Source organism: Buteo buteo, chromosome 9 (genome assembly GCF_964188355.1).
Source record: "Buteo buteo chromosome 9, bButBut1.hap1.1, whole genome shotgun sequence".
NCBI classification, from domain to species: domain Eukaryota; kingdom Metazoa; phylum Chordata; class Aves; order Accipitriformes; family Accipitridae; genus Buteo; species Buteo buteo.
Genome location: NC_134179.1, coordinates 3,451,169 through 3,473,229, shown reverse-complemented (window position 1 = coordinate 3,473,229; position 22,061 = coordinate 3,451,169). Strand labels below are relative to the sequence as shown.

At 42.1% G+C, this 22,061-nt stretch overlaps 1 protein-coding gene across 2 annotated transcripts in view; it reads left to right on the top strand.

Annotated features, from left to right (window-relative positions):
* The window catches only part of FLI1 (Fli-1 proto-oncogene, ETS transcription factor), an 89,111-nt gene extending 67,931 nt beyond the window's left edge, over positions 1–21,180 (top strand). For both annotated transcript variants that reach the window (XM_075034908.1, XM_075034909.1), the window contains 4 exons: positions 1,745–1,813; positions 16,204–16,266; positions 17,560–17,607; positions 18,599–21,180. In XM_075034908.1, the coding sequence (XP_074891009.1) occupies positions 1,745–1,813; positions 16,204–16,266; positions 17,560–17,607; positions 18,599–19,128 (710 nt within the window). In that variant the 3' untranslated portion in view covers positions 19,129–21,180. The remainder of the gene's footprint in view (positions 1–1,744; positions 1,814–16,203; positions 16,267–17,559; positions 17,608–18,598) is intronic.
* The last annotated feature ends 881 nt before the right edge of the window (positions 21,181–22,061 follow it).

Genomic DNA, 22,061 nt, shown 5'->3' with positions numbered 1-22,061 from the left:
TCGAGAGAGAAATGCCAAAGCCAGAAACCATCTGATGAAAACATGAGTTAGGTGGACAAAGCTGTAGTAATTCCTCCTCCTCCTCCAGCAGCAGCAAAAGACCAGCCAATCTCTCTCAATATTTGAGCCAATCACTCTGGCTACCTGCAGCTTTCACAGTCAAGGTACCCTTGGGATCCCTTTGAACTCTTTGCCTCCTAGTTTACCACATTATCCATCCTGGTCTTTTGAAACATCCCGTCTTGCAGCATCCGGTAGCATCCATCCTCCACTCCCTGTGAGCAGGCTTTGTTTTCCAACACCTTCTACCTCTGTGTACATGCTGGCTTGTGCACGTCTTTGGCTTTGTTTGCATTTGGGGAAGAAAAGAAATCCATAGGAACACAGGGCCAATAAGATCCAGCACCTGCAATGGCTATTACTTCTGGCAGTGAACTGCCTAATCCTCAGCTCTCACAGGAAAGTGAGACATACTATGAGTACTTCTGAGGGGCAAGTGAGGTCAGTGTTATTTGGGATCATGTGGATTAGAGGAATGTGGAGACTGCATGGCTTAGTCACAAGATCCTAATCAGTTAGTATTATAGTACCTGCAAAAGAGGTATTCTTAGCCCTGCCAAAGAACCTGGGGATGCTCAGGGGCAGCATAGCATATGCAGAAATCTATACTGTTTGCTGTGTGTTGCTTAGGACCAAGTACCTTAAATGGGACAGAATCTCACTGAATAGAGGGCTGTGTAGGTATAAATAGCAGAAAGTGTCTGTAAAAGCACTTTTCATCTATATCCATCCATGGCAAGCTTGGTGCCCTGCTCCAGTTCACATCCTCAGTCCCTACGAAGAAGGGCCCTCTACTTTGTTAGGAATGTCACCACCTGATGCAGTAGAAACTTTTTCAAATAGCTATCGGAAAGGTGAGCCTGGAAGATTATGTAGGATAAATACATATAACTAGACAACCATGAAATGTGTATTACATGCTGGCTTCCAAGAGTTCACAGGGCCTCTTCCTCCCTTTCCAGAAGAGTTTACGGGAGAATCAAAGTAAAATGCTTAGAAAGGAACATTTCCACCGTAGACTGTGCAAAACAAATACCCTTCCAATGGGGTCTTTTTCGTGCTTCTCTTGAATAGTTTTGTTTCAAATGGGGCTGGATGGAAAGGCCACTCGGAACCAAGAAAGCCACTTTCAAATGCCACAAAGCATGGGAGATGCTGGAATACCAGTGAGATTTTTGCAGCTGTTGACCCAAACCCAAGCATGTGACACTCTAAAAATGTTCAGATCCTGACAGTGCAACTCATGTCACTTCTACTGTATGCCATTCCTCAAACAGGAGATTTCTTTATTACAGCTAGAGAGAGAAAAGTTTCTTCCTTATCCTGTAATACAGTTTGTGCTGTAATAACTTCTAGAGGCTCTGCTGTGGTAGATATTGTACCTGTATAATTGTACTATACAACCTCACCCTTTTATCGCAATTTTCAGTGGAGGACATCAAGGCACTCAGTGAAGGAAGCAAATGTCTTTATTTTGGTTTGCAAGCAGAGAAACAGTAGCACATGTGTGACATACAGCTACCAAGCTATTAGAAGAATTTCATATCCATCATAGAAAATGTGTACCTAATTGTCTGAAAAATTTGGTCTTAGATCCTAGCGATAGCGTTCTCTACTTGCCTGCATGGTTCCCCAATGGCAGAGCAAATTCAAACTGCAATAACTCCTTTTCTTTTCATTATAGGTAGCTCGCTGCTGGTCTACAATACTCCATCCCACACAGAAGCTTCCTCACGTCTTGCCACCAAAGAAGGTCAGTCTTTTGCATATAAATGTCCTGGCTTCCAGTGCTCTCACAATGTTTTTGATTGGGTTAAAACTCAACCTTTTATGTAATATCTTTGGAATGAAAATGTTCTGATCTGCTATGCATGCATAGCATGGTTAAAGTAGAATAATTCACAATTTGCATCCATGCTGAAAATCACATCTCCGCTTCTCCAGCCAACATTGTGGCATAAAATGTATATCTGTCCTTTTCACACTTGTGTATTACTGAGTTGATGAACTGATGGCATATTTTCTGTTCTTTATGTGAAACAGTTTGAAATCTCAGATATATAGCAAGGACTGAGACACTATTTCTCTCTGAGTTAGTTCATAGATGAAAGATAAAATTTTCTCACAATAAATTCCATACTGAATAAAGGCCAGTCAGGTCTTCCAAAACCATTCATGAATCTTTTAGCTAGTTTCAACCAGCAAGGAAAACCAAGTGTATCTTTTTGACACTTTCATTTTGGAACATTTTTATTTTCTTTTTCAAATAACCCCAAATTTTTAATCTATTAGAAATTCTAGTCATGTATATAGAGCTTAGAAACCTTGAAGTGCTCTATAACTTACTGTGTAGGACTAGTAGCCTTGAGTTTGGTCTTCCTTTCCCTTTGTGTAACTGCAGGAACATTGGTTTCGTTCAGCGAACTATGTTCAGCTGCTCCATTTGAAAAACTTCTGGGAAAAGTGTGAAATCTCATGTCTGCCATATGAGATAACACACCTAGAAGCAGCCTGCTCTCATGCTGAGACAGTTTCCTCACCTCATATATAAACATTTCTATGCTTTTCAGGAGAACATGGCTTCATTGATGAGCCACAAGTTTGCATTTCAAAGAATAGTGGGGAAAGGCAGAAAGTCTTTTATTTAAGCAGCTGGGGAGAGAGAGACAAAACCCCCCATTTCACTGAAAGGCTACAGCAAACTGAGATCACACATTTAACAAGCTTCTGCATGGTGTGTCTGGCTGCTTCATTGACCAGCACTGCTCTTAGAGCCAGCACTTCTTTCTCATTGCACCACGCTGCATTTCATCTCCAACATCTGTCTTGGACCCTGGACACAATATCGGTGCTGTTTTTTACAGCAGCTTCTTTTGTCCAGCATATAACTATCTGTTTGAGCTGTCTGTTCCCTAGCATGCTGCTCTCTCTTTATGAGACAGGCATTAGTTGATAAAACATGGTACATTACAGAGACAAAGCCATTCAGGCTTTTCTGTGACTGACTACTTTGACACTAACAGCCATCTATTTAAAATTAATAAAAGCTAGGCTTGCTCCTATTTGAATAAAGCAGACACACGTACACGTGTTCCTCCACAATTTCCCCCATAAACGTACATGCACATCCAAGACTGTGCTCTTTCTGTCTCAGGCCAGGTGGTTGCTAAAAATAAAGGGAAGAAAGCTGCAATTTTTTTTGTTAAAGAGAAATGCTCTGTGTAAAATTGAACTCCTCTGAATTTTTTATACCCTTTATCTTTGCAAGTTGGGCCTAGAGTCACTCAGGCAGAAAGAAATTTGAGGGAAAAAATGTTCCTCCCCCTCCATTTTTACTGCCCTCAAGTGTGTTTCTTTAGTGCAGCTGACAGAAGTTTGCTTTGATTTCTGTCAGCTAGGCGTTTTTAATTTTACATGGTACTTTCATCATGTGTCAATAAAGGACGAAACACACCCATGGGATAGTCAAATAAAAATTAAGAACTAGCATAGAAATGTTGAAATCCCATCTATTCCCCTTACATTTCTTCCTACAATGCATAAATTTCCTCTGCATGCATTTGATGTCTGAATACTGTTCTAGGATAAACCAACCTACTTCAACCTACTGTAACTGATTCATGCACCAAATATTATTCGTGAGATAAGATGACAGGATAAGAGACATGTGAACATGACAGGCTGACTGATAAGGAATTGGAGGAGCAGAGTGAAGTGTCTTGTCCAATATCACAGAAAAAACTCGTGATGGACATAAAACTGGACTTGGAATTCCTCAGCCTCAGTCTAGCCTGTTAGGCAACAAGATTTTCCTTGCTTCCTTTTAAGGCTTTTTAATGGGCTAGCTTCAAGGTGATGCTATTCTTTTGGAAAAGGAATTTCAGGTTAAAAATAATGATTTTTTATAAGTATTTTCTTGTCTCCTTAACTTCTCAAAAGATGAAACATTTTTCTTTATGTTAATGCATCTTGAATCTACTAATCCTGTAAACATTTCTTCTCTCTATGCCTGTGAATAAAAACATACAAACAAATTTTTCTAACCACCTTCCCTTGATGATTCAAAAGCAGGAGGAGGTGATGAAATAGTACAATACATGTAAGAGATAGGAAAAACCCACTATTTTCTTCACTCCTCCTGTATTTTTTCTTGCACTTTCTCCAAGATGACATAGCTAATGCAAATAACCTGCTTATGCAAATTCCAGGGAGAAATGCATGCTCTTTGTATACGCTTACACCATGCTTTATACAACGTATTCCATCCACATACTGTAAAAAAGAACCTACATGGCAAAAAAAGGTACAGCTGCAACACAGCGAGATGCAGGTGTTTCAGATGCAGCATACGGCTCTGCTCTGTCCCGAACCTTTACAGACATAGCAGGGCATGCTCTGTAGCCACAGCAAGGACAATGTCACGCAGGAGCACAGGGCACCACTTGACCTGTGGCCCACGCTGGCAAGGGCAGCACTGCTGTCACAGGACTGGGTTTCGTGCCATGGCTCTGGGACAGAACTGCCTTGGCTGGTTGCAGCTGCAGACTTTACTCCCTTTTTCCCTTCTATTTTCTGCCCTCTCACTTCTCTTCTGCAATGCCAGCTCTGCACGCAGAAGAACCTGTAGCACTGCTTTAGGAGAGTTAAACTGCTTTCATAGGAGAAACAGATACTGTAAACTTATACAGCTGGTGCACAAAGCATATGCGTTTTGTTCTCAGATGAGATAGGTAGAAACCTTGTCGTGTTCAAAGGACTCTTGTTGCCTGAGCTTCTTTGCTTCTCAGCCTCATAAACGCTCAAAAGTATGGTATTTAGCGTCATTGGTACAAATTGTCTTCAGCTGCCTTTGAGAAATAAATTGCTCTAATGAAAATCACCAGTATTTTTTGGCTAGAGAACAATTTTCTGGAAAATGAAACGAGGTTGCTCTCATTGCTGAATGGAAAGATTTGTGTCCCACTCCCAGCACTCCGCTGGAGAGACGGTCTGTTTCATTTTCCGTGACTGTTTGGAGCAATGACTGACCTACTGTAGGTACCGGAGACATGGGAGAAGAATCTGAGACCACATTATCTGCACAAGTCCGTGGAGATTTTAAATTGCTTGCCTTCAGAATGTTGTCATTTAAGTAGGTTTCCATAGGGAAATGGAAAGTATATTCACATACAACAACATTTAGGAGGCCAAAGGGCTGTGTCCCGTGTGGTTGTGAGCATCCTGGCCTCAATCCAACACATTTTTGAAGTCCATGCTTACTTTTAAGTATGTTGGGGTCTGCATAACTCACATGTTTAATTTACAGGCCTGAATGCTGTGAAGGATTTGAACCCAAGCAGGATAGTGTTGGCAGTTTCCAAAGAGGCAGAATTGGGATGTGTTGATGTGTAAAATTACATGTGTCTAAACAGGCATGTAGGAGTGTCTGCTGTGGTATATGTCGTGCTTTGCAGTATGTGCCGATACACAGTAAAGTGGGTATTTGTGCAGTGAGGTCGCAGAGTGGGATGAAGGAAGGCTCAGCTGGTAAGGGCTACACCCACACATCACGCCTGAGAATTTAGTGGAGCGATTTTGTGTGGCTGTTTGCCTCCACGTTACAGGTTATGTATGATCTTGACTAAAAGGCTGGATTCAGCATGGGTTTTTATCCTCCAGCACTGTCCTCTGCATATGTCAAGCTCAGCCTAAGGCAATATAGTTAGCTTAGAATAGTGGTAAACCAGCACTAGCCCAAAGTCTCATAAATCCAACATAAATTCAAGCAGAACACAGGAAAAATTGATGTGCTACCTGCATTTTCAAAGAGGGAATAAATTTGCATGTGAATACATTAATATGGATATAGAAGGTGAATTTTAAGAATGTAGTCTGTGGCTATCCCATTTTTATGTTTACATTATAGAAGTGTTTGTGTGAACAATAAGGCTGTTTGGGTATAAGGTGAGTTTGCCTTTATGTTTTTGTTCAGTTGTTGGCAAATTTAAGAAGATAAGCAAATCAGTGAGCTCTGAAACGCACACAGCATGGTTTCCCATGGGTTTGTACCCATGTTCATTGTGAGCCCCTAAGGAAGAGTTACCTGATTTTGGAGCATTAATAAGATCTCTCACACACAGATTCCCTGGTACCTAACAAAACACGAGTCCGTGCAGCTGCTTTTCTTGCCGTCAGGGCTGCAATCTCTCTCCTCTTTCCCTAGCAGTTTCCTTTAAATTGGTAGGAACACTTTAAAACTCACCTCTCCCACTTGTCAAATTCGGTGACAATTTGGGGTGACAGGTTCAAAAGTTTTGGGGGACTGGAGAGAGGGGGGCAAAGAGACCACAGGCAGTGTGGCTGCATAAGCATGGTTCCCACAGGAAAATAGTCTCCAATTCCTGCATAAAATTCTTCTCTTGAAAAGGCTATTTTTCAGGTCTAAAAGGTTGTCATGTGAAAAATATTGACCAGTTTCAGTCAACTCTTCTTTTGAGTGTGTCAGTAAGGCCCCTTGTTCACAGCAAAGGTTATAAACCCTCCAGTCTTAGTCGTGTCAGAGAAAAAGCAGTTGCAGCTTTATGCCCTCTTAATTGTCTGTACATGCTAAAACATTTGTCGATGATATTTGTGTGCCTGGTGATGAAATATCCCATTTTTAGCTCTGTAGCAGAAAAAGGGGAGGCTTTTTTGGTGCTGCTTTTATTTCAGCTGTGTGGCCAAACCAGGGATTTACGATTTCAGGAGAGACAGTAGCTAGCGCTCTTGGATTTTTCTTTTTTTCTTTCTTTTTTTTTAATTGTTTTCCTTTGAAATTCCAGAGTTAGTGTTTTGTCTGCTTTCTCCCTGACCCTCTTCGGAGGCAGGCGCGTGTTTTTTCACCAGAAAAACTGGAAACAAAGAATCGTTGTCTTTAAGCTGTAGCAGGCAGGAAACCCAACTCACAAGGGATCACCCTGAGCCAGCGCTGTCCCAGAGTAGACTCCAGTTCTCTGAATTCAACCTGACAGCTTGTCTGGAGCACTTTCTAAGTAACCATTATCCTTCCTTTTCTCCCAGCAAAAGAGCTATTATTTTTTTGCCTAGGGTGCACTGCAAGCAATGTTATTGCACATGTTGGGGGGTTACACGTTTGCCGGGGTGCAGTCCCTCCTGTGAAAAGCTCTTGGAAGCACTTTGGCCGTTTCCTAAGACAAGAGTAAATTTGTTTCCTAGGAATGTGTTAAATGGGCAAATCCTCTAAAAATGCTAGCTGCCATGTCTGCGCATGTGTGTCTTCCCTTCCCTTTTCTCATATGTGTATATTGCTGCGTCTAGCTTTTTTCTCCGTGAATATGCGTTTCTTTTTCTTTACTTCTGCATTTGTGTATTTTTCAATAAGTGCAAACTGCAAGGACATTACTGTTTGGTTTTACCCCCCTGCGTGCTGGGGGGTAAAATATGCACAGTGCTGTTTGCATATTTGTGCACACTCGTATATGTGCTTTGGATGGATGTGATATATGTGTGCGAAGGCTGCTCAGAAACGTGCCTTTCGGAGTATGCAATTGTGTGTCTGCTTTTTTGCTCAGTAGCGTGCCTGTCTGCATGTGGCTGTTTGTGTCTGCAGCCCTGCGTAGCTCAGTAACATGTATGTTGACTGGAAAGTGACTACTTTTCAAAGCTGGCTCTGCGAGGGATTCTTAGGACACATACTTCACTCTTCATGCACTGTGCATTGGGACTTCTGCTGCTGATATTAAAAAAAGCAACAACAACAAAAATTCTCATTACTTCCTCCTTTTCTTCATAATGTGTCTTTGTAAGCGTTGCACAGGGTACCTCAGACATGAATCAGGAAGTTCCACCGCTGCATGGCTCTGGGATGTTTTTCCAGCCACGCTCGCACAACTGGGGGCTGTCGCCTATGGCTCAAAGCAAACACAGAGTGACTCCAAATTTTGGGGGCCAGAGCCCCCTCTGAGTCAGGGAGCAGAGCTCCAAGCTCTAGAGCTGTGGAGTGTAGGAGCTCCTTCATCTCACACTGCCGGACTAAGTCTAATGAGGGAGAGGGAACGCAGATCTCAAGCTGGAGTGACCTGCTTCAGAAGGGACCAGGACTACCCTAAGCACGCCCCATCTGTGCAAACTGAATGAGTCCCCTTTTAAAATCCTGAATCCTAGTTCTGTGCATGCACTATGTTAAGCTCCGCATCGTGTCTGGTGCTGGAAATAAGTGGGCTTCGGCCACAGTACTTTAATCCAACACTGGATCTAGAGTAGGAGTTAAATCGGAAATGTTTGATTGCTCTGATTTGTGTGTCCATAAGGATAGCAATGCATAACCGGGCTCTCAGCTGCTTTCAGAGATTTCCCAAGTTAAACCTGTTCTTCATGTCCATGTTCTGCAACAGATTTCTTATGTAAACCCAGCAGTGAGTCCCTTCTCACTTGGTGTGAGTTGACTTCAAGTCAAAAACCAATGTTGTTCCAAGCCTGGACTTTGCTCTTTGTGTCAGTTCCTCATCTGTAAAACAGGTTAATAGCAATGCAGAGATGTTTGACAATTTTTTTTTTAATTTTGTGAAATAATCAAATAGTCTGATAATGTAGACTAGAAGTTACTTTGAAATTATTCTGCGCTCAGCTGATTGCTTCCTTTTAGTGGAGAGACTTAGAATTACTTAATTCCACATATGATCCCCGTACTCGTGATTTTTTAGAGCAAGGAGCAGGACACTGTGGTCTTGCAGCAGAAATGAATGAGTTTAGTGCTTGAAGGGACTGGAAAGTCTTATATAATCATGAGAATGGTCATAGTAATACTGGCCATGAATGACGTACAGCATGACATATGGCATACATGCTAAGTAATTGTTTTAATTAGCAGAAATAGTAAATTGAAAAGTAATTCGTTGCAAACCAAATGATTCTGTGGGTGAGATTTCGAGGCCTCAGTGTACACAGTTATGACACCCATGTAAGTCATACCTGGGTGTGTGCCATAGGGCTAAACGTTAAGGGAAGCTAATTGCCAAGTAGCATGAACCACCTCTTGTAGTGGTTTGAAAAGGCCGGACAACTCCTCATACTCTGCTCTGCTTCCTAGTCCTGTTCCACTATCTCTGCCACACACTGTAAATCCTCCTGCAGACAAATGATAGCATCCAGAGCCTTCACAGCTTTGTGCTAAGAAAAACTGTATCTAAGCAAATCTCTTGCTGCTGACATTGTAAGGTTTTGCACCGTATATATTGAGCATTTAGTATGTATACTTGGAGCCAGAGTGGGCCTGGGAAGAACCTTACAGACTCTACAACCTTTATGTTTGCTGCCATCATTTAAAACAATGCATCTAATGTTTCTAGGGGGAGTTGGAGGTGTTTTTGGCTTCCTTGCTCCTCCAGAAACCCACAGTCTAGGTTTCTTCTCTCCAACTGGCTTTAAACACAACCCCACCTCTTCAATGCGATCTCCAGGAGGTTAAATGACGGGAGTGTGAGGGCTGGACACTCAGCCGCTTGGCAGGCCTTGCTTACATGTTTGGTTTGCAGCAGCAGTGTTTTTTGTTCCCATGCGCCTATGTTGGGACTTTTCCAAGATACCAGAATAGTGCCACCACACACAACCTCACTTTGGGAGGAAAAGTGGTGAGGTCCTATGCCCTCCTTTCTCTCTCTCCCTATAAAGTAGTTGCCACAAAATAGACCCCAAGTGATCACTTAGATTAATCACAAGTCTGGATCCCCTAGGACACCTGGTTCTGCTTTCCCCATTTAGAGAAGCTAATTTAAATTCCAGCCACCAAGCCAGGATCCTTTCTTCCTACTGAAGCAGAAGGACTCATTGCTAAAACCAGACTATGTTCTGCGTGCATAATCCCATGGATCTCATAGCCCATAGCCTTAGGACAAGCCACTTTCCATCCTCTGGCTGCCTAATCTCCTTGGAGGTATCAGCTCCAGTAGGCAGAGATTGGGGGGCTCTTTCCATTGCTTAGCACCTACCATGCTGGGGAATCTAGATGCCTCCACAAGTTTGCTGCACGTATGTTTCTCCAGACATCTTCTACAAAAGCTGACTGCAGCAAGAAATCCCGTCTCAGGGGATGAAAGCTTCTTGGGAGGTTTCAAGCCACGCTCAGCTCTGCGACAGGGCTCCTCACAAGGGAAATATGGTGGGGATAGCAATTCGCTCAGGCAGAGCTCAGCATTTGGATGCTTCTGTGTTATGTATAGTATTACATTTCAGGATGCTGTTCAATTCAGACACACAGTCCCATGGCTATTGTGTTAACCCAGGCATGACACTGCCCACTGGTCTGACAGGGAGAGCTAACATCACCCTGCATCTTGACAGTGAGCCCCAACAGTTCATAAAGCAGACAGTGCCTGGCTGGAAAAGAGCTGCTACTGCTGCCAATGATGCCATGAATACAATAAATATGCCATGCTATTCCTTCCCAGCCTTGCTTGCAATTAAGGACACTATGCCAGCATAGATGGCATTTCAGGTAAGATTCCCCCATAGTGCCTATAAAGCATTTAGTCCATAAATGACCCAGCCCCACTGTATCCATCCTAGAACCAAAAGGCCTGAAAAATGAGGATATTGCAGGCCCAGTGCCCATCCTTCTCCTGGAAAGCCTTATCAAGGCTGGTAGCAAAAAACTGTGCCTGAATCTGGTTTCACTGAAAAAGCTCCTACAGAGAGAGCAGGATGAAGGGGCTGTCAGCACTCACCAAGCAGCTCAGGAAGCACAGGGACTGTGAGCCTATTGTTCAGTTGAAATCTCCCCCCTTTGCTTCTCCCCTCTGTCCCAAGCTCTCAGATTTATAAAACACCATTTAAAAAAAATTTTTTTAAGAACTTTTTAAAGCTTATCAGAGAGGGTTTGCTCTCTAATACATCATACCTTAAACACATATTCCCTAATGGCTTGTTCATTGGACTGCATTCAAGCTGAAAGGACTGTGAGGCATCTGGGATCATCTTGGTGTGGAAATCTGCTTGGAGATTTTAAGCCCGATTTCCTAGGGAAATGAGTTTGTGCATGTCTGTCCATCTGCCCCTAGCCCATAGCAATACTTGAGCCTATTAGTCTGTTTAGACTAAATATGATCCAGAGGTATGAGGAACAGGAGTGAAGTAGCACTTAAGCTGTGAGATGAGGGGGGGGGGGGGCTGTCTGTAAAGGTGGGCTGGTGGTTTAGCGGAGCCTGCCTTATCTTCCTGACTGTAATGCCATGCCTCCTACACTTAGAAAGTACAGCGTGCAGCCGTTCTCCTCCTCCATGTCCCATAGTCTCATCCAGGGGACCCCTGGGACACACTCCTCTGTTTCTTCCTCACAACAAGTCCTTCCTTTGTTGCACTAGACAGTCTGAGCAGAAGAAATTGCAGAGGTTTGGATAACTTAGCTCATCTCTTGAACTTTACTCGGCAGCCTGCCTAATGCTCAGTCTTGATCTTGCAAATTTTGCCATGTTCTAAGCCTTTTCTCAGCCTTCTACATAGCCTAGCAGGTTGTTTCATTACTGTGTTAATTCTGATTTACATCTAATTCCAGAGGAATCAATAAACTTTGAAAGGGGAGTTGCAGAGCAGAGAATGAGAACTTCCAAATGACACAGAGGGTGGAGAGGTAGGAGCTGAGGGAGATTTGAGGTGAGAAAGTATAGACCAAGGATAGAAAGGGTGCAGAGACCAATGCTATGCAGTCTGTTCCACACAGCCTGATTTCTGGGAAAGCCACTTCATCTGGAAAAGGCAGCTAAAGCCCAAGGAAAATGTGTTTATGCATGTAAATAAATAAAATTATATTTAACCTTCTTCCCAGGCGTGCTGTGAGTGTGAATGTTTGCAAAGCTGTGAGATCCTTAGTTGAAAGGTGCTGTGAAAGTGCAAAGCATTATTAATATCCTTTACCTTACTCATAATAGAGTATGCATTCATTCTGGGGAATTTCTGGACATAAACCAGACAGCTGCAGAATGACATTTCTTGAAAGCATCTATGATTTATTTTCTGCTCTTTAATTCCATTTTGTATTGAACACACATTTGTCATAGGACTGTTGTTCCACTGGGCCTTTTAAGTCTAAAACAGACTTGGGGACCTGATCCTTACCTGGTATAAATTCACTGTAGCTATTTGCTGATTTACACCAGAATAGGACCTCAGTCCAAGTTTTTTAATTGAATTTCCATAGTATGGCAAGTTTGGGTGTAAAATCCAAGTGGTTTTAATGACAGATAAGACTCTCCCTGTAACTAACCGTCTGGCTGGAGTTCTGTAGGATCTCTTCGAGCCACTGGGCGTCAGGTCCAGGGAATGATATTGTTTTTGCAGAAACTCGAGTCTCTGGATAGGTTCCCTGGCTCTGCGTTTTCCATTTTGTTTTAAACACGTTCAGCTTTCGAGTCTGGGCCTGTAAGCTGGGAGGGCTGGTGTGGTTCTTTCACGTTGCACGGATTTTTGTGAAAACAAAACAAAAATAGCTTAGTGGATTTGGACTTTTGGGGGTTTTTAAGAGGGAGAGAAAGAGTTGGAAATTTGCACTAGCTGAGTGAACATATTTCAATAGCAATGCCTGTATTGCTAACTATTATATTTAACCCTTTTTACCATTGCAAAGTCACGCTCAGAGCTAAGTCTCATCCTAAACACAAGTGTGGCTGCCTCTATATATGCCCACACTTTACTCCATAATCTATATTATATAGGGGAAACTGAGGCAAAGGGACTCATCTGAGGTACGCTAAACCTGGATTAAACCTGGGCTGTCACATGCACACTGCCCTTCCAAGCTGACATTTTACATCCTAAAATGTATGCTACAAGGAAGTCCATTCAGAGAGGGTTTGAACAATAATTTTGACCAGGCTTAGCCAAAATTATCTGGAGAACCAAGCCTTGATCCTGTAAAGCCCAAGCAGCCATAGCAATACACGCCTGGTCAGCACATGTGATTGTAATAGTATCACTTATTGGTTAAAAAAACCCTCAGGAGATGCATTTTACACTCTTTCTGTGACACTGTGAGAAGAGCAGGCTCCTCCTCTGTGACCAAGTTTCTCCATCTGGGGGAGGAGGATGATCATCTGTCCAGATGATGGCCTATTTGTTTATTCAAAACATGCTGATGCATCTGAATCAACCAACCCATTTGTAGCAGTTGATTCACTTTGGTCAATTATCTGATCCAAAAGAATCAGAGAAAATTGAAAAATTTCAATGAGTTCTGCTACTTTTTGGAAAGAAATTTTTTCTCTAATTTTAAAATAATTTTTCTGTTGGAAAATTAATTGCTACCTTTCTTTTTAACAGGCTCAACATGTAAATGACATTTCCATTAAAATTACATAATGGCAAAACTGTTTCTGATTGAGCTAACCAAAACATACATTACCATCTCCATTGGTGGAAATTTCTGAGGTTTTGCCTTTCTCTCTCAGTGCAGAACTCTCATGTTTTTTTTAAAATATTTCTCAAAACATTGCTCTAGCTCTAGTTGTAATACTTCTGAAGGATATCCCAGGGGAGAAATGAAAGTTAGAGACTGGCTGCAAAGAGGACATGGGAAAAGCCAGTGGTTACTTCAGACCTCATCTCTGCTCTCCTGATTTCAGTCACTGATAGAACAGCAGCCCAAACTCTGGGTGCACTCAGATGAAGTTAGGATTTGCATGACGGGTTTCCAGCAAGGAAAATGCCACCCGTGCAAATAGCATCTTATTTACAACCATGACAACTGCTGAGGACTGAGCTTGGGGATAAAGTTCCCTGGCAGCACCAGGTTGCAAGCCAGTTTCCAGCTCTGCTGCTCCTTGCCCGGCCATGGGAATGGGGACAGGGCTCCCTTCTGGGGACAGCATGGCTGGGGCTGCCACCTCCCTCTTTCAGAGATGTCCCCTCGCACTCTTTGTACCAGGCTGAAACCGTAGCAGTTTGTTTTCCAGTCTGATCTATTTGCAGTGGGATTTGCGGTTTCTAGTAAAAAGGGAAAAAACAAATAAGTAAAATAAAAATAAAACCAGGCAGATTACATGAGCTCTGTTTTCCCCCCACTCCCCTCTCTTCCCTCCTCCTCTTTCTCTCCCTCTCTTCCCCTCCCCTTCCCTCTCCCGTCCCTTCTCTGTTTTCCTTTTCATGCCAATAACTAGAAGGCTGTAATTTCAAAGCTGCAGCGGCTTTCCCAGCACCGGGAGGAATGTGCAAGTGCCTGGGATGTTTCTGCAGGGAGCTGCACAGCCCCGCTGTGCTGTGCAGCCCAATGGGGCATGAGGCAGTGCTCACTCCTTTCCAGTGGCATGGTCAGAGGAGCATTCTGAATTTCACTTGAGAGGATGCTTTTTCCCTTTTCCCCCTCCTTAAAATAGCTTCCTTATTGTGCGTGTCAAGTCCTTGGCCTCCCTGGGTTTTAAAGTCGCCGTTTATTTTCTGTGAAATAACAAAAGGGTTCATCTCATCCTCCTTTTCTGCCCATGGTCTTCTGTCATCTTGGGATAAGAGAAAGGGGGTCTCCTTTTGGATGGGATGAGTCGCACTCTAAACCCCATTGAGTACAATGACTATACTTCATGGTCAGCATGTGTCAGGCTCGAGCGTTGCCCAAACAGCTAGTCCCAACTGCTGTATTTACACCCTCTTGCCTTTGTGAGAGGGCCAAGGGAGCATAGGAGATATGGGAGAGGAAAAAGAATAGATCTGCATAATACCAAGCTAGCTGGGACCAAGATACAAAGCTAGATTCTTGCAAGTTTTTTCTGGGAACAGTTGATTTCAACCCCTCTGTGCCTGTTGTCTTTTGTCATTAGATTCCTCCTATGATGCAGTCAGGAGAACAGGATGGGGCAGTAATATGAATTCTGGCCTCACCAGAAGTAAGTTTTCCCAATGGGAATCACAAATTCTGCAGAGGAAGATCATAATGAGACTGTGGGAGAAGACAGGCATGGCTGGCTTGTGTTATGAGCATCAGAAGGGCGGAAGATTTGGGGATAGTCAATAAGATAAGAGCTAGAATTATGTTATGAAAAGAAATAGAAATTGACACAAATATTTTTATTATTGAATCATGTATTGAAGATGACGGCACGAACCTCTAATACTTTCAGAATTTGATTAAGGGGCCAGGAGCAGATTCTCCATACAAACATAGACCCATGTTAACCACCTGCCTGGAGTCCTAGTCCAGTGTCATTTTTTTAGGGACAGATATAGACAGCTTGGGCAGATTCTGAGAGTTTCTTACTACTTTTCAGAAAGTAAGATTCTACACAAAGTCTAGCAGGCAGATAGGGCCCCTACTGCATGAGCCCTACTCATGCAACCGTTCTTGTTTCTTACTGGTTTTATAGTGTCCTTGAATTCACAGTACACTCTGGGTGACATCTCAGTAGAAATATCAGTTCCCTGTCCCTAAAGACTGTATTCTGGCTAACATAATCAGCTGATACTGAGCCCCACTCTCCCCTGCTTCCACTGCTGGGGCATATCCCTGTGCAGCTGTGCAAGATGGGCACATTTGACTCTCAAAACGATACTACTGGGTGCAGAACCTGGCTGTCAGATTACACTTCCTTTGCTTTGCAGCTTTCTGAGCTGTGCGCACTCTAAATGTGTAGACTATTCTTTGAGTTATAGTTTTCTGTTATGAGAAATGATATGAAGAGGAGGAACAGCTGTTAATGTTGAAGTGATTCATAGAAATGGCCATGATACTTTCAACAAAATGTTTGATTTGATAAACGCAAAAGTGTTTGCATAAAAAGGATGCTTTAGAAAAGAATTTACATTTCCAAAAAATATTGAAAATAGTTCCAACATGGAAGAAAGTCAGAATGTATACATTTTAAATAATCCAATTTTCTGTTCAAAACATGGATGTAAACTAGAACAGAATTTAAGTTGCAATAAAAGACAGAAAATTAATAAAGAATCTACATAACATTTTTTTCTTGCCTCATCTGCATATTTTCATTTTACAGTGAAAGTTTTAATTTCTAGTGAGATCTTTTAATTTTACAGTGCAATTTCAAAAATATCAGCTCTTAGGATCAGAAAACTTTTCCCACCCCAGTTGCTATTGTTCCTGTTCAATGTGTCTTGTATTTGCCTTGTTCTCTGTTCATTCCTCCTCTTCTGTTCTAGTACCCATAAGATCTTTCTCTGTCTTTACAGGCCCTCCTGTTGCAAGCACGCAAAATGTGAATAAGACAACAGAACAGCAACGTCCCCAGCCAGGTAACTTGATTTTGTCACTGCTGCATTTGCTAAGTAATTAGATTTGTACTAGATTGGGTGAATAAATGCATCAAGCAGCACCAACCACGGGCACAGGACAAACAGGCAGGCCTTACAGGAGAGTCTCAGAATAATGAGTCAACTGTGACCGAGCAGTGACAGTAATTGTTCCAAACTGTTTCTATTTTACTGCATTGTCCTTCTCCATTCAAAAGAAACATCCTTGTTTCAGCTGAGTCACATGCGGTGCCTAGCATCAGTTACATCTCCTTTGAAGCATCATGACATGCCATGTAATAGGTCTTGAAGCAGTTAGGGGCACGGAGCTGTTTATCCTGCAGCAGTGGAGTGTCTGCTTGTTACCTCTTCACCTCTGCTGCAGTGATGTTCAATGGATGTATCTCCAAACAGAATCAACAGGGCTTCCCCTGCGTCAGAGAAAACCAAATAAGAAAGGCAAACCCTGTTGGGCAGCAAGCAGTAGTGTTTCCTGCTAGTTTCCCAAGGGGCCTTTGAAAAGCTAAATACCACCTTTTCTGCTTTGCACAGCTGCTTTCTATCTCCCCCTCCCCCCTTTTTTTTAAGGGTTTGGTTCTTTTGGCATCGATTCAATCCACGAGCAAATGCTATAGATCCAAATCACCAAAACCAGAGAGAAGCAAAGGAGAAGTGTAGAGATTAGGGCTGAGGAGGCCCCACAAAAAGGGAAGGAATTCATTCCTAATAAATACATTGTGGAGTTTTCAAGAAACATTCAGCCTCATTGGAGCCAGTGACAAAACTCCTGTTACTCTCATTTGTCTAATGCTCTGTTTGCTTCAGTAAGAGAGAGTTGGGTGAACATTTCATTGACCTCAGAGGGAAGCAAGCTCAACTGCTAACAAGTGAATTTGAAAATCTCATCTGCTGTCCAGCTCTTTTTATTAGGAGAAATATATTTGCTCCTGATTTGTTACTGGTCTACTATCCCACACTGCTTTTTTTTATGTCTCATGTTTTTTGGTTGACACATAAGTGTAGGGTACGTCCAAAGAGATTACAGACTGTGAAAGCAGGCAAGTCTGAAACCAATGCCAGAAACACTGTGCCATTTTGGATTCCATAAATAATTGGTGGTTGTTTGCTAAAAAAGAAATAAGAAACACATCACGTCTGTTCCAGGCCCTAGGAGAAGAGGCAGTAAAGAAAGAAAATGAAGATCTGAACTGGTTTCTAGAATAAATAATGAACTGTTGTTTCTTTTTTGATGAAACATTTTTAAAAATATCTTTTGTTGGGTGGGTTTTTTTTTAGATCCCTATCAAATCCTGGGGCCAACTAGTAGCCGTCTCGCCAATCCAGGTGAGTTCATCTTTAAATTTCTGACAGCCATTATCAAAGGGGTTAGCTTTCCTTCTGATCTGCTGCTCCAGTCTGTACTGGATGAGTAGCTGCTGTCCTCTACCATTGGGGTAGGCTGTAAGAGCCATTGACCGTAGCAGCTGTGCTCTCACAAGTGCTTTTGCAAAAATGCATACCGGAAAGTGAGGGAAGTGGTGCAACATCATCTTTGCCAGGACAAAATCACCGTCCTGAATGTTCTTACCCAAACCAGAATTCCCTAAGAAGAGTTTTATAGGTGACTTAAATGCTGGTCTCTCAGATTTGCAGTACAGGTTGGTTTTTCACTGTCTGCTATGGATTAGCTAAATGAAAGGCATAAAACTTCTCTGAAAGTCACCACCTAATAACTGTCCCTAGCGTGTCACCTGCAGAAAACAATTCCTGACTTTGGGGAATAAGACTGGGAGTAAATCTTGCTTGAACTAAACAAACTTGTGTACATTGAAAGCTTGTAAGGAAACATCCTCATAAGGCTCTTCACCATTAGTATAACCACACCGAATAAAACTAGGAGTCATCTAGTCTGGTGAAGAAATAATCTTATTTAACTCAGATCACCAATTGGAAAGAAAACTGTAGGTATCCAAAACAATATCCATGGTAAACAGTAAGGAAATGAGAGTTGAAATATACTGTGTTAACTATGCAGTGAAAAATTTTGCAGAACAGTATGCTCAGGGAAAAGCCTGTTTATGAATAGCCTGAAGATTTTAAGGCCAAAGGCGACCATTATGAAAGCTAATCTGACCTCAAACTCATGAACAGAACAAAGGGTTGACTAACTTGTTTGCTGGGAACAGTTTATCCATTCCTACATAAGACTTTCTAAGGCTTGAAGGAGCAGTTCCCAGTAAAGATCGAGATAGTCCTTCTGTTTCCTGCCTTTGTCTTTGCTTTTAAGCAGGAAACACAATGTCATTTCCTTTCCTCTTTGGCTTGCTTCTCGCAGGGAGCGGGCAGATCCAACTGTGGCAGTTCCTCCTCGAGTTGCTGTCGGACAGTTCCAACGCCAGCTGTATCACATGGGAAGGGACCAATGGGGAATTCAAGATGACGGACCCTGATGAAGTGGCACGGCGCTGGGGAGAACGCAAAAGCAAGCCCAACATGAATTACGACAAGCTGAGCCGAGCCCTCCGATACTACTATGATAAGAACATTATGACCAAAGTGCATGGCAAAAGGTATGCCTACAAATTTGACTTTCATGGCATTGCCCAGGCTCTTCAACCTCATCCCACTGAATCATCAATGTACAAGTATCCATCAGATCTCTCCTACATGCCGTCTTACCATGCCCATCAGCAGAAGGTGAACTTTGTACCCCCGCACCCTTCTTCTATGCCCGTCACATCATCCAGTTTCTTTGGAGCAGCCTCACCTTATTGGACCTCCCCTGCAGGAAGCATTTACCCAAACCCCAATGTCCCTCGCCATCCCAACGCCCATGTATCACCACACTTGGGCAGCTATTACTAGATGCTTTTATCTTCAAGTGGCCTTTATCAGTCTGGTTGGACTTTTTCTTTACTTCTGGGATTTTTATGTTTTTTGGGGGGACCCTTAATGGATAATTGTGGCCTTTCTGGGGAAGAATTAAAACTGGATATTGGCTATTCCTGGATCAAACCTTTTACTTTTGTAACTTTGCCTCTTGTGTCTTGAACTGAGAGATGGATGCTTCTTTGGGCCAGTACTCTGCATTTTCTTTGGTTTTTAACGCTTATGTCCTCTGTAGGAATTGACTATGAAGATTGTCCACTGTTACCTGGAATGATTATTAGCTTTTTCGTGAGAGAAATTTTTAAGGATTCAAAGGCTTTTAACAAGACATAGATCCAACTGTGGGTCGTAGGAAAAAAATGACTTTTTTTTTTTTTTTGCTGTGGAGAGGGTAGGCAATTTGACCATTAAGTGGAGGACGTTGGGCTGCAGGGGACCGCAACTGGAATCTTAGCTTTAAGGCAGATGAGGATTTTCACCCAACTGGAAATTAAAAATATATATATATATTCATATATATATATGTACTTGTATATTTTAAGAAGTAAAGGGCATTGAAGGAACTTTTCTAGAGTGTACAACTTCATTAGACTGTGTATTAACTCCAGAAACATCAGAAACCAGAACAAAAAGTAACCTAATATCAAGCACAGACATTCCTTGAAAGCAAAAGTGAAGTAAAATAAATGACAGCAGGCCCCTGAGCTCTGCCAGAGTCTTAGGGATCTCTAAATGCTACCGATTCGCGAACGCTGTGCGTTTGTCAGACCGTCATCCAAAGGGTCAACAAATCAGAAGGCAAATTACTGTATAAATTATGCAGAGTTATTTTTCCCTATATCTCACAGTTTTAAAAGAAAGATTAAATAAAACGAGTTGACCTCGGTCACAAATGCAGGTTTGTTTTTTACTATCAGCTCAGTTGTTTGTGGGTTGTTTTTGTTTTTTTTTAATATAATTTGTACATCTTCTCAATCTGTACATTTGGGCTGTAGCTTTGTACTTTTTGCTAGAAAAAAATAAAAAATAAGACATGAGTAATGTATCTGTTGGAGGTAGCCTTGGTCCTGCAATTGGATCCATAATTGACCCCCAAAGTAGCCAGGAACCTTCCATATTTCCCTGGGTTTGTCTAGAGTAGAGTTTTTGCTTCTATAAGCCTGTCATAGTTGTCTGCAAATTAACTCCACTTAGCTAACATGTTTGCATTGAAGCTGATTGAAAACATGCATCAGCATTTTAAGGCAACTATTTAAATATTTTGTGATTATTTTTCACCAAAATCTTGAACTTTGGAAAGATCTTAACCACTTCATAGATAAAATTATCAAACACTTCTCATAACTTCTTTTTGAAAACTTTCGCTGGGGAGTTTCATTTACATTTTAAACATCCAAAAATTCTCAGCCATCTCTAATTTTGCACATGTTAATTTGATGATCCACAAATGGTGGTTTGGTGCCATAAACAGAAGGGTAAACCACAAGCATTTATATTTTAGAGCACATGTTGGGGGGGGGGGGTGAGACTTACATGTACAACCTATTAGCTAACTTGTATTAACTGGCAACCAATTAACAGGATCACAAATATCTAGTCTAGACATAACCTCTGGGACTCTGTGTGGGTGCAAGATTTGGTCCATGTGCATCCGATTGCAGGATGAGAGCCTGAAACCAGAACATTATAGTCTGCTCATAACTTTAAACAGAAGCACTGATGCCATTATTTAACAAAATGGAAAAACAAGATCAAGCTAATCAGTTTAGGTCTTAGTGCTTTTGGGATGTTTATAAGTAACATTACTGCAATAATCGCAAAATTTAAGTATGAAGAAATTACCCATGGAAATGGGGCTTTTGCTACTATATATATGCAATGTACTTTTTGGATATTAAAATATATATAATTTTGCAAGCTATCTTGGTGTTTTTTAAAAAATGTATTAAGTGTTACAATGAAACTGTTGTATGAAGAGAATGATGTAAAAAAATGTGACAAAATAAATGGTGGTTTTCTTCTCTAAGGCATCATATTGTCCCACTCTCTCCCTCCCCTCTCATACCTGCAGATAAAGCATGAACTTTGCCTCTAAATTAAATTTAGCTAAAAAGGAAAACAAAGCAGCTGCACAGTAGTGGCAATCAATCCTTATCACTACAAAACAATATTGACATCTTATTCCAGAAAACTGGTGTCTCTGGAGCTGGTGTTTATCAGACCTAATTTAGTTATTGAAGTGTCTGAATCAGAAACCTAAGCTCCATCTTTTGTCCATGGAAAGAGAGAGAGAGAAAGTGGTAGAGTAGCCAAAGCTTGAGGAGGTGAAGTGTCTCACACGAGGCTGCTGGCCGAGCTGGGAGCAGACCCTGGTCTGGTGCCCCAGCGATGGGGTCACAGCACCATGCCGAGTGCCAGGACATGCAGCCTCCCCGCGAGGGCCATAACTGACCCAACAGGCATCGCCGTCTGTTTGCTCTTTAGGGTACTCAAGAAGTCATTGACAGAATGTGTATGTGCAATGCTGTATGTATTACCAGCCTGCCTGCCTGCTCATGTTTCTCACCTATCCTCAAACCCCAGGGAAAGCCAGTGCTCCAAAGCATTCCTGAGATGGAGTAAGAGGCTGCAAAAACAAGCACTGCCAAGGAATCTTCTGATTGTGTATAAAGGTCAGGCAAAGGCACTTCCTGTATTTTTGCAGACACACGGTGGTCCTCAGAGATAGCTTGATCTTTCTGCTGATTTGATAAACCCTTAGAAATACATAACTGCACAAGTACACCATTTCCTTCCTCCACACACAACCTTTTGTTGCAAAGTTTCTAGTACAATAGCTTTCACTGGCTTGATTAGCAAGCCTGGGCTCTGAAAAAGAGCGATGTTAGCGTGTTCAACCACCACAGGGC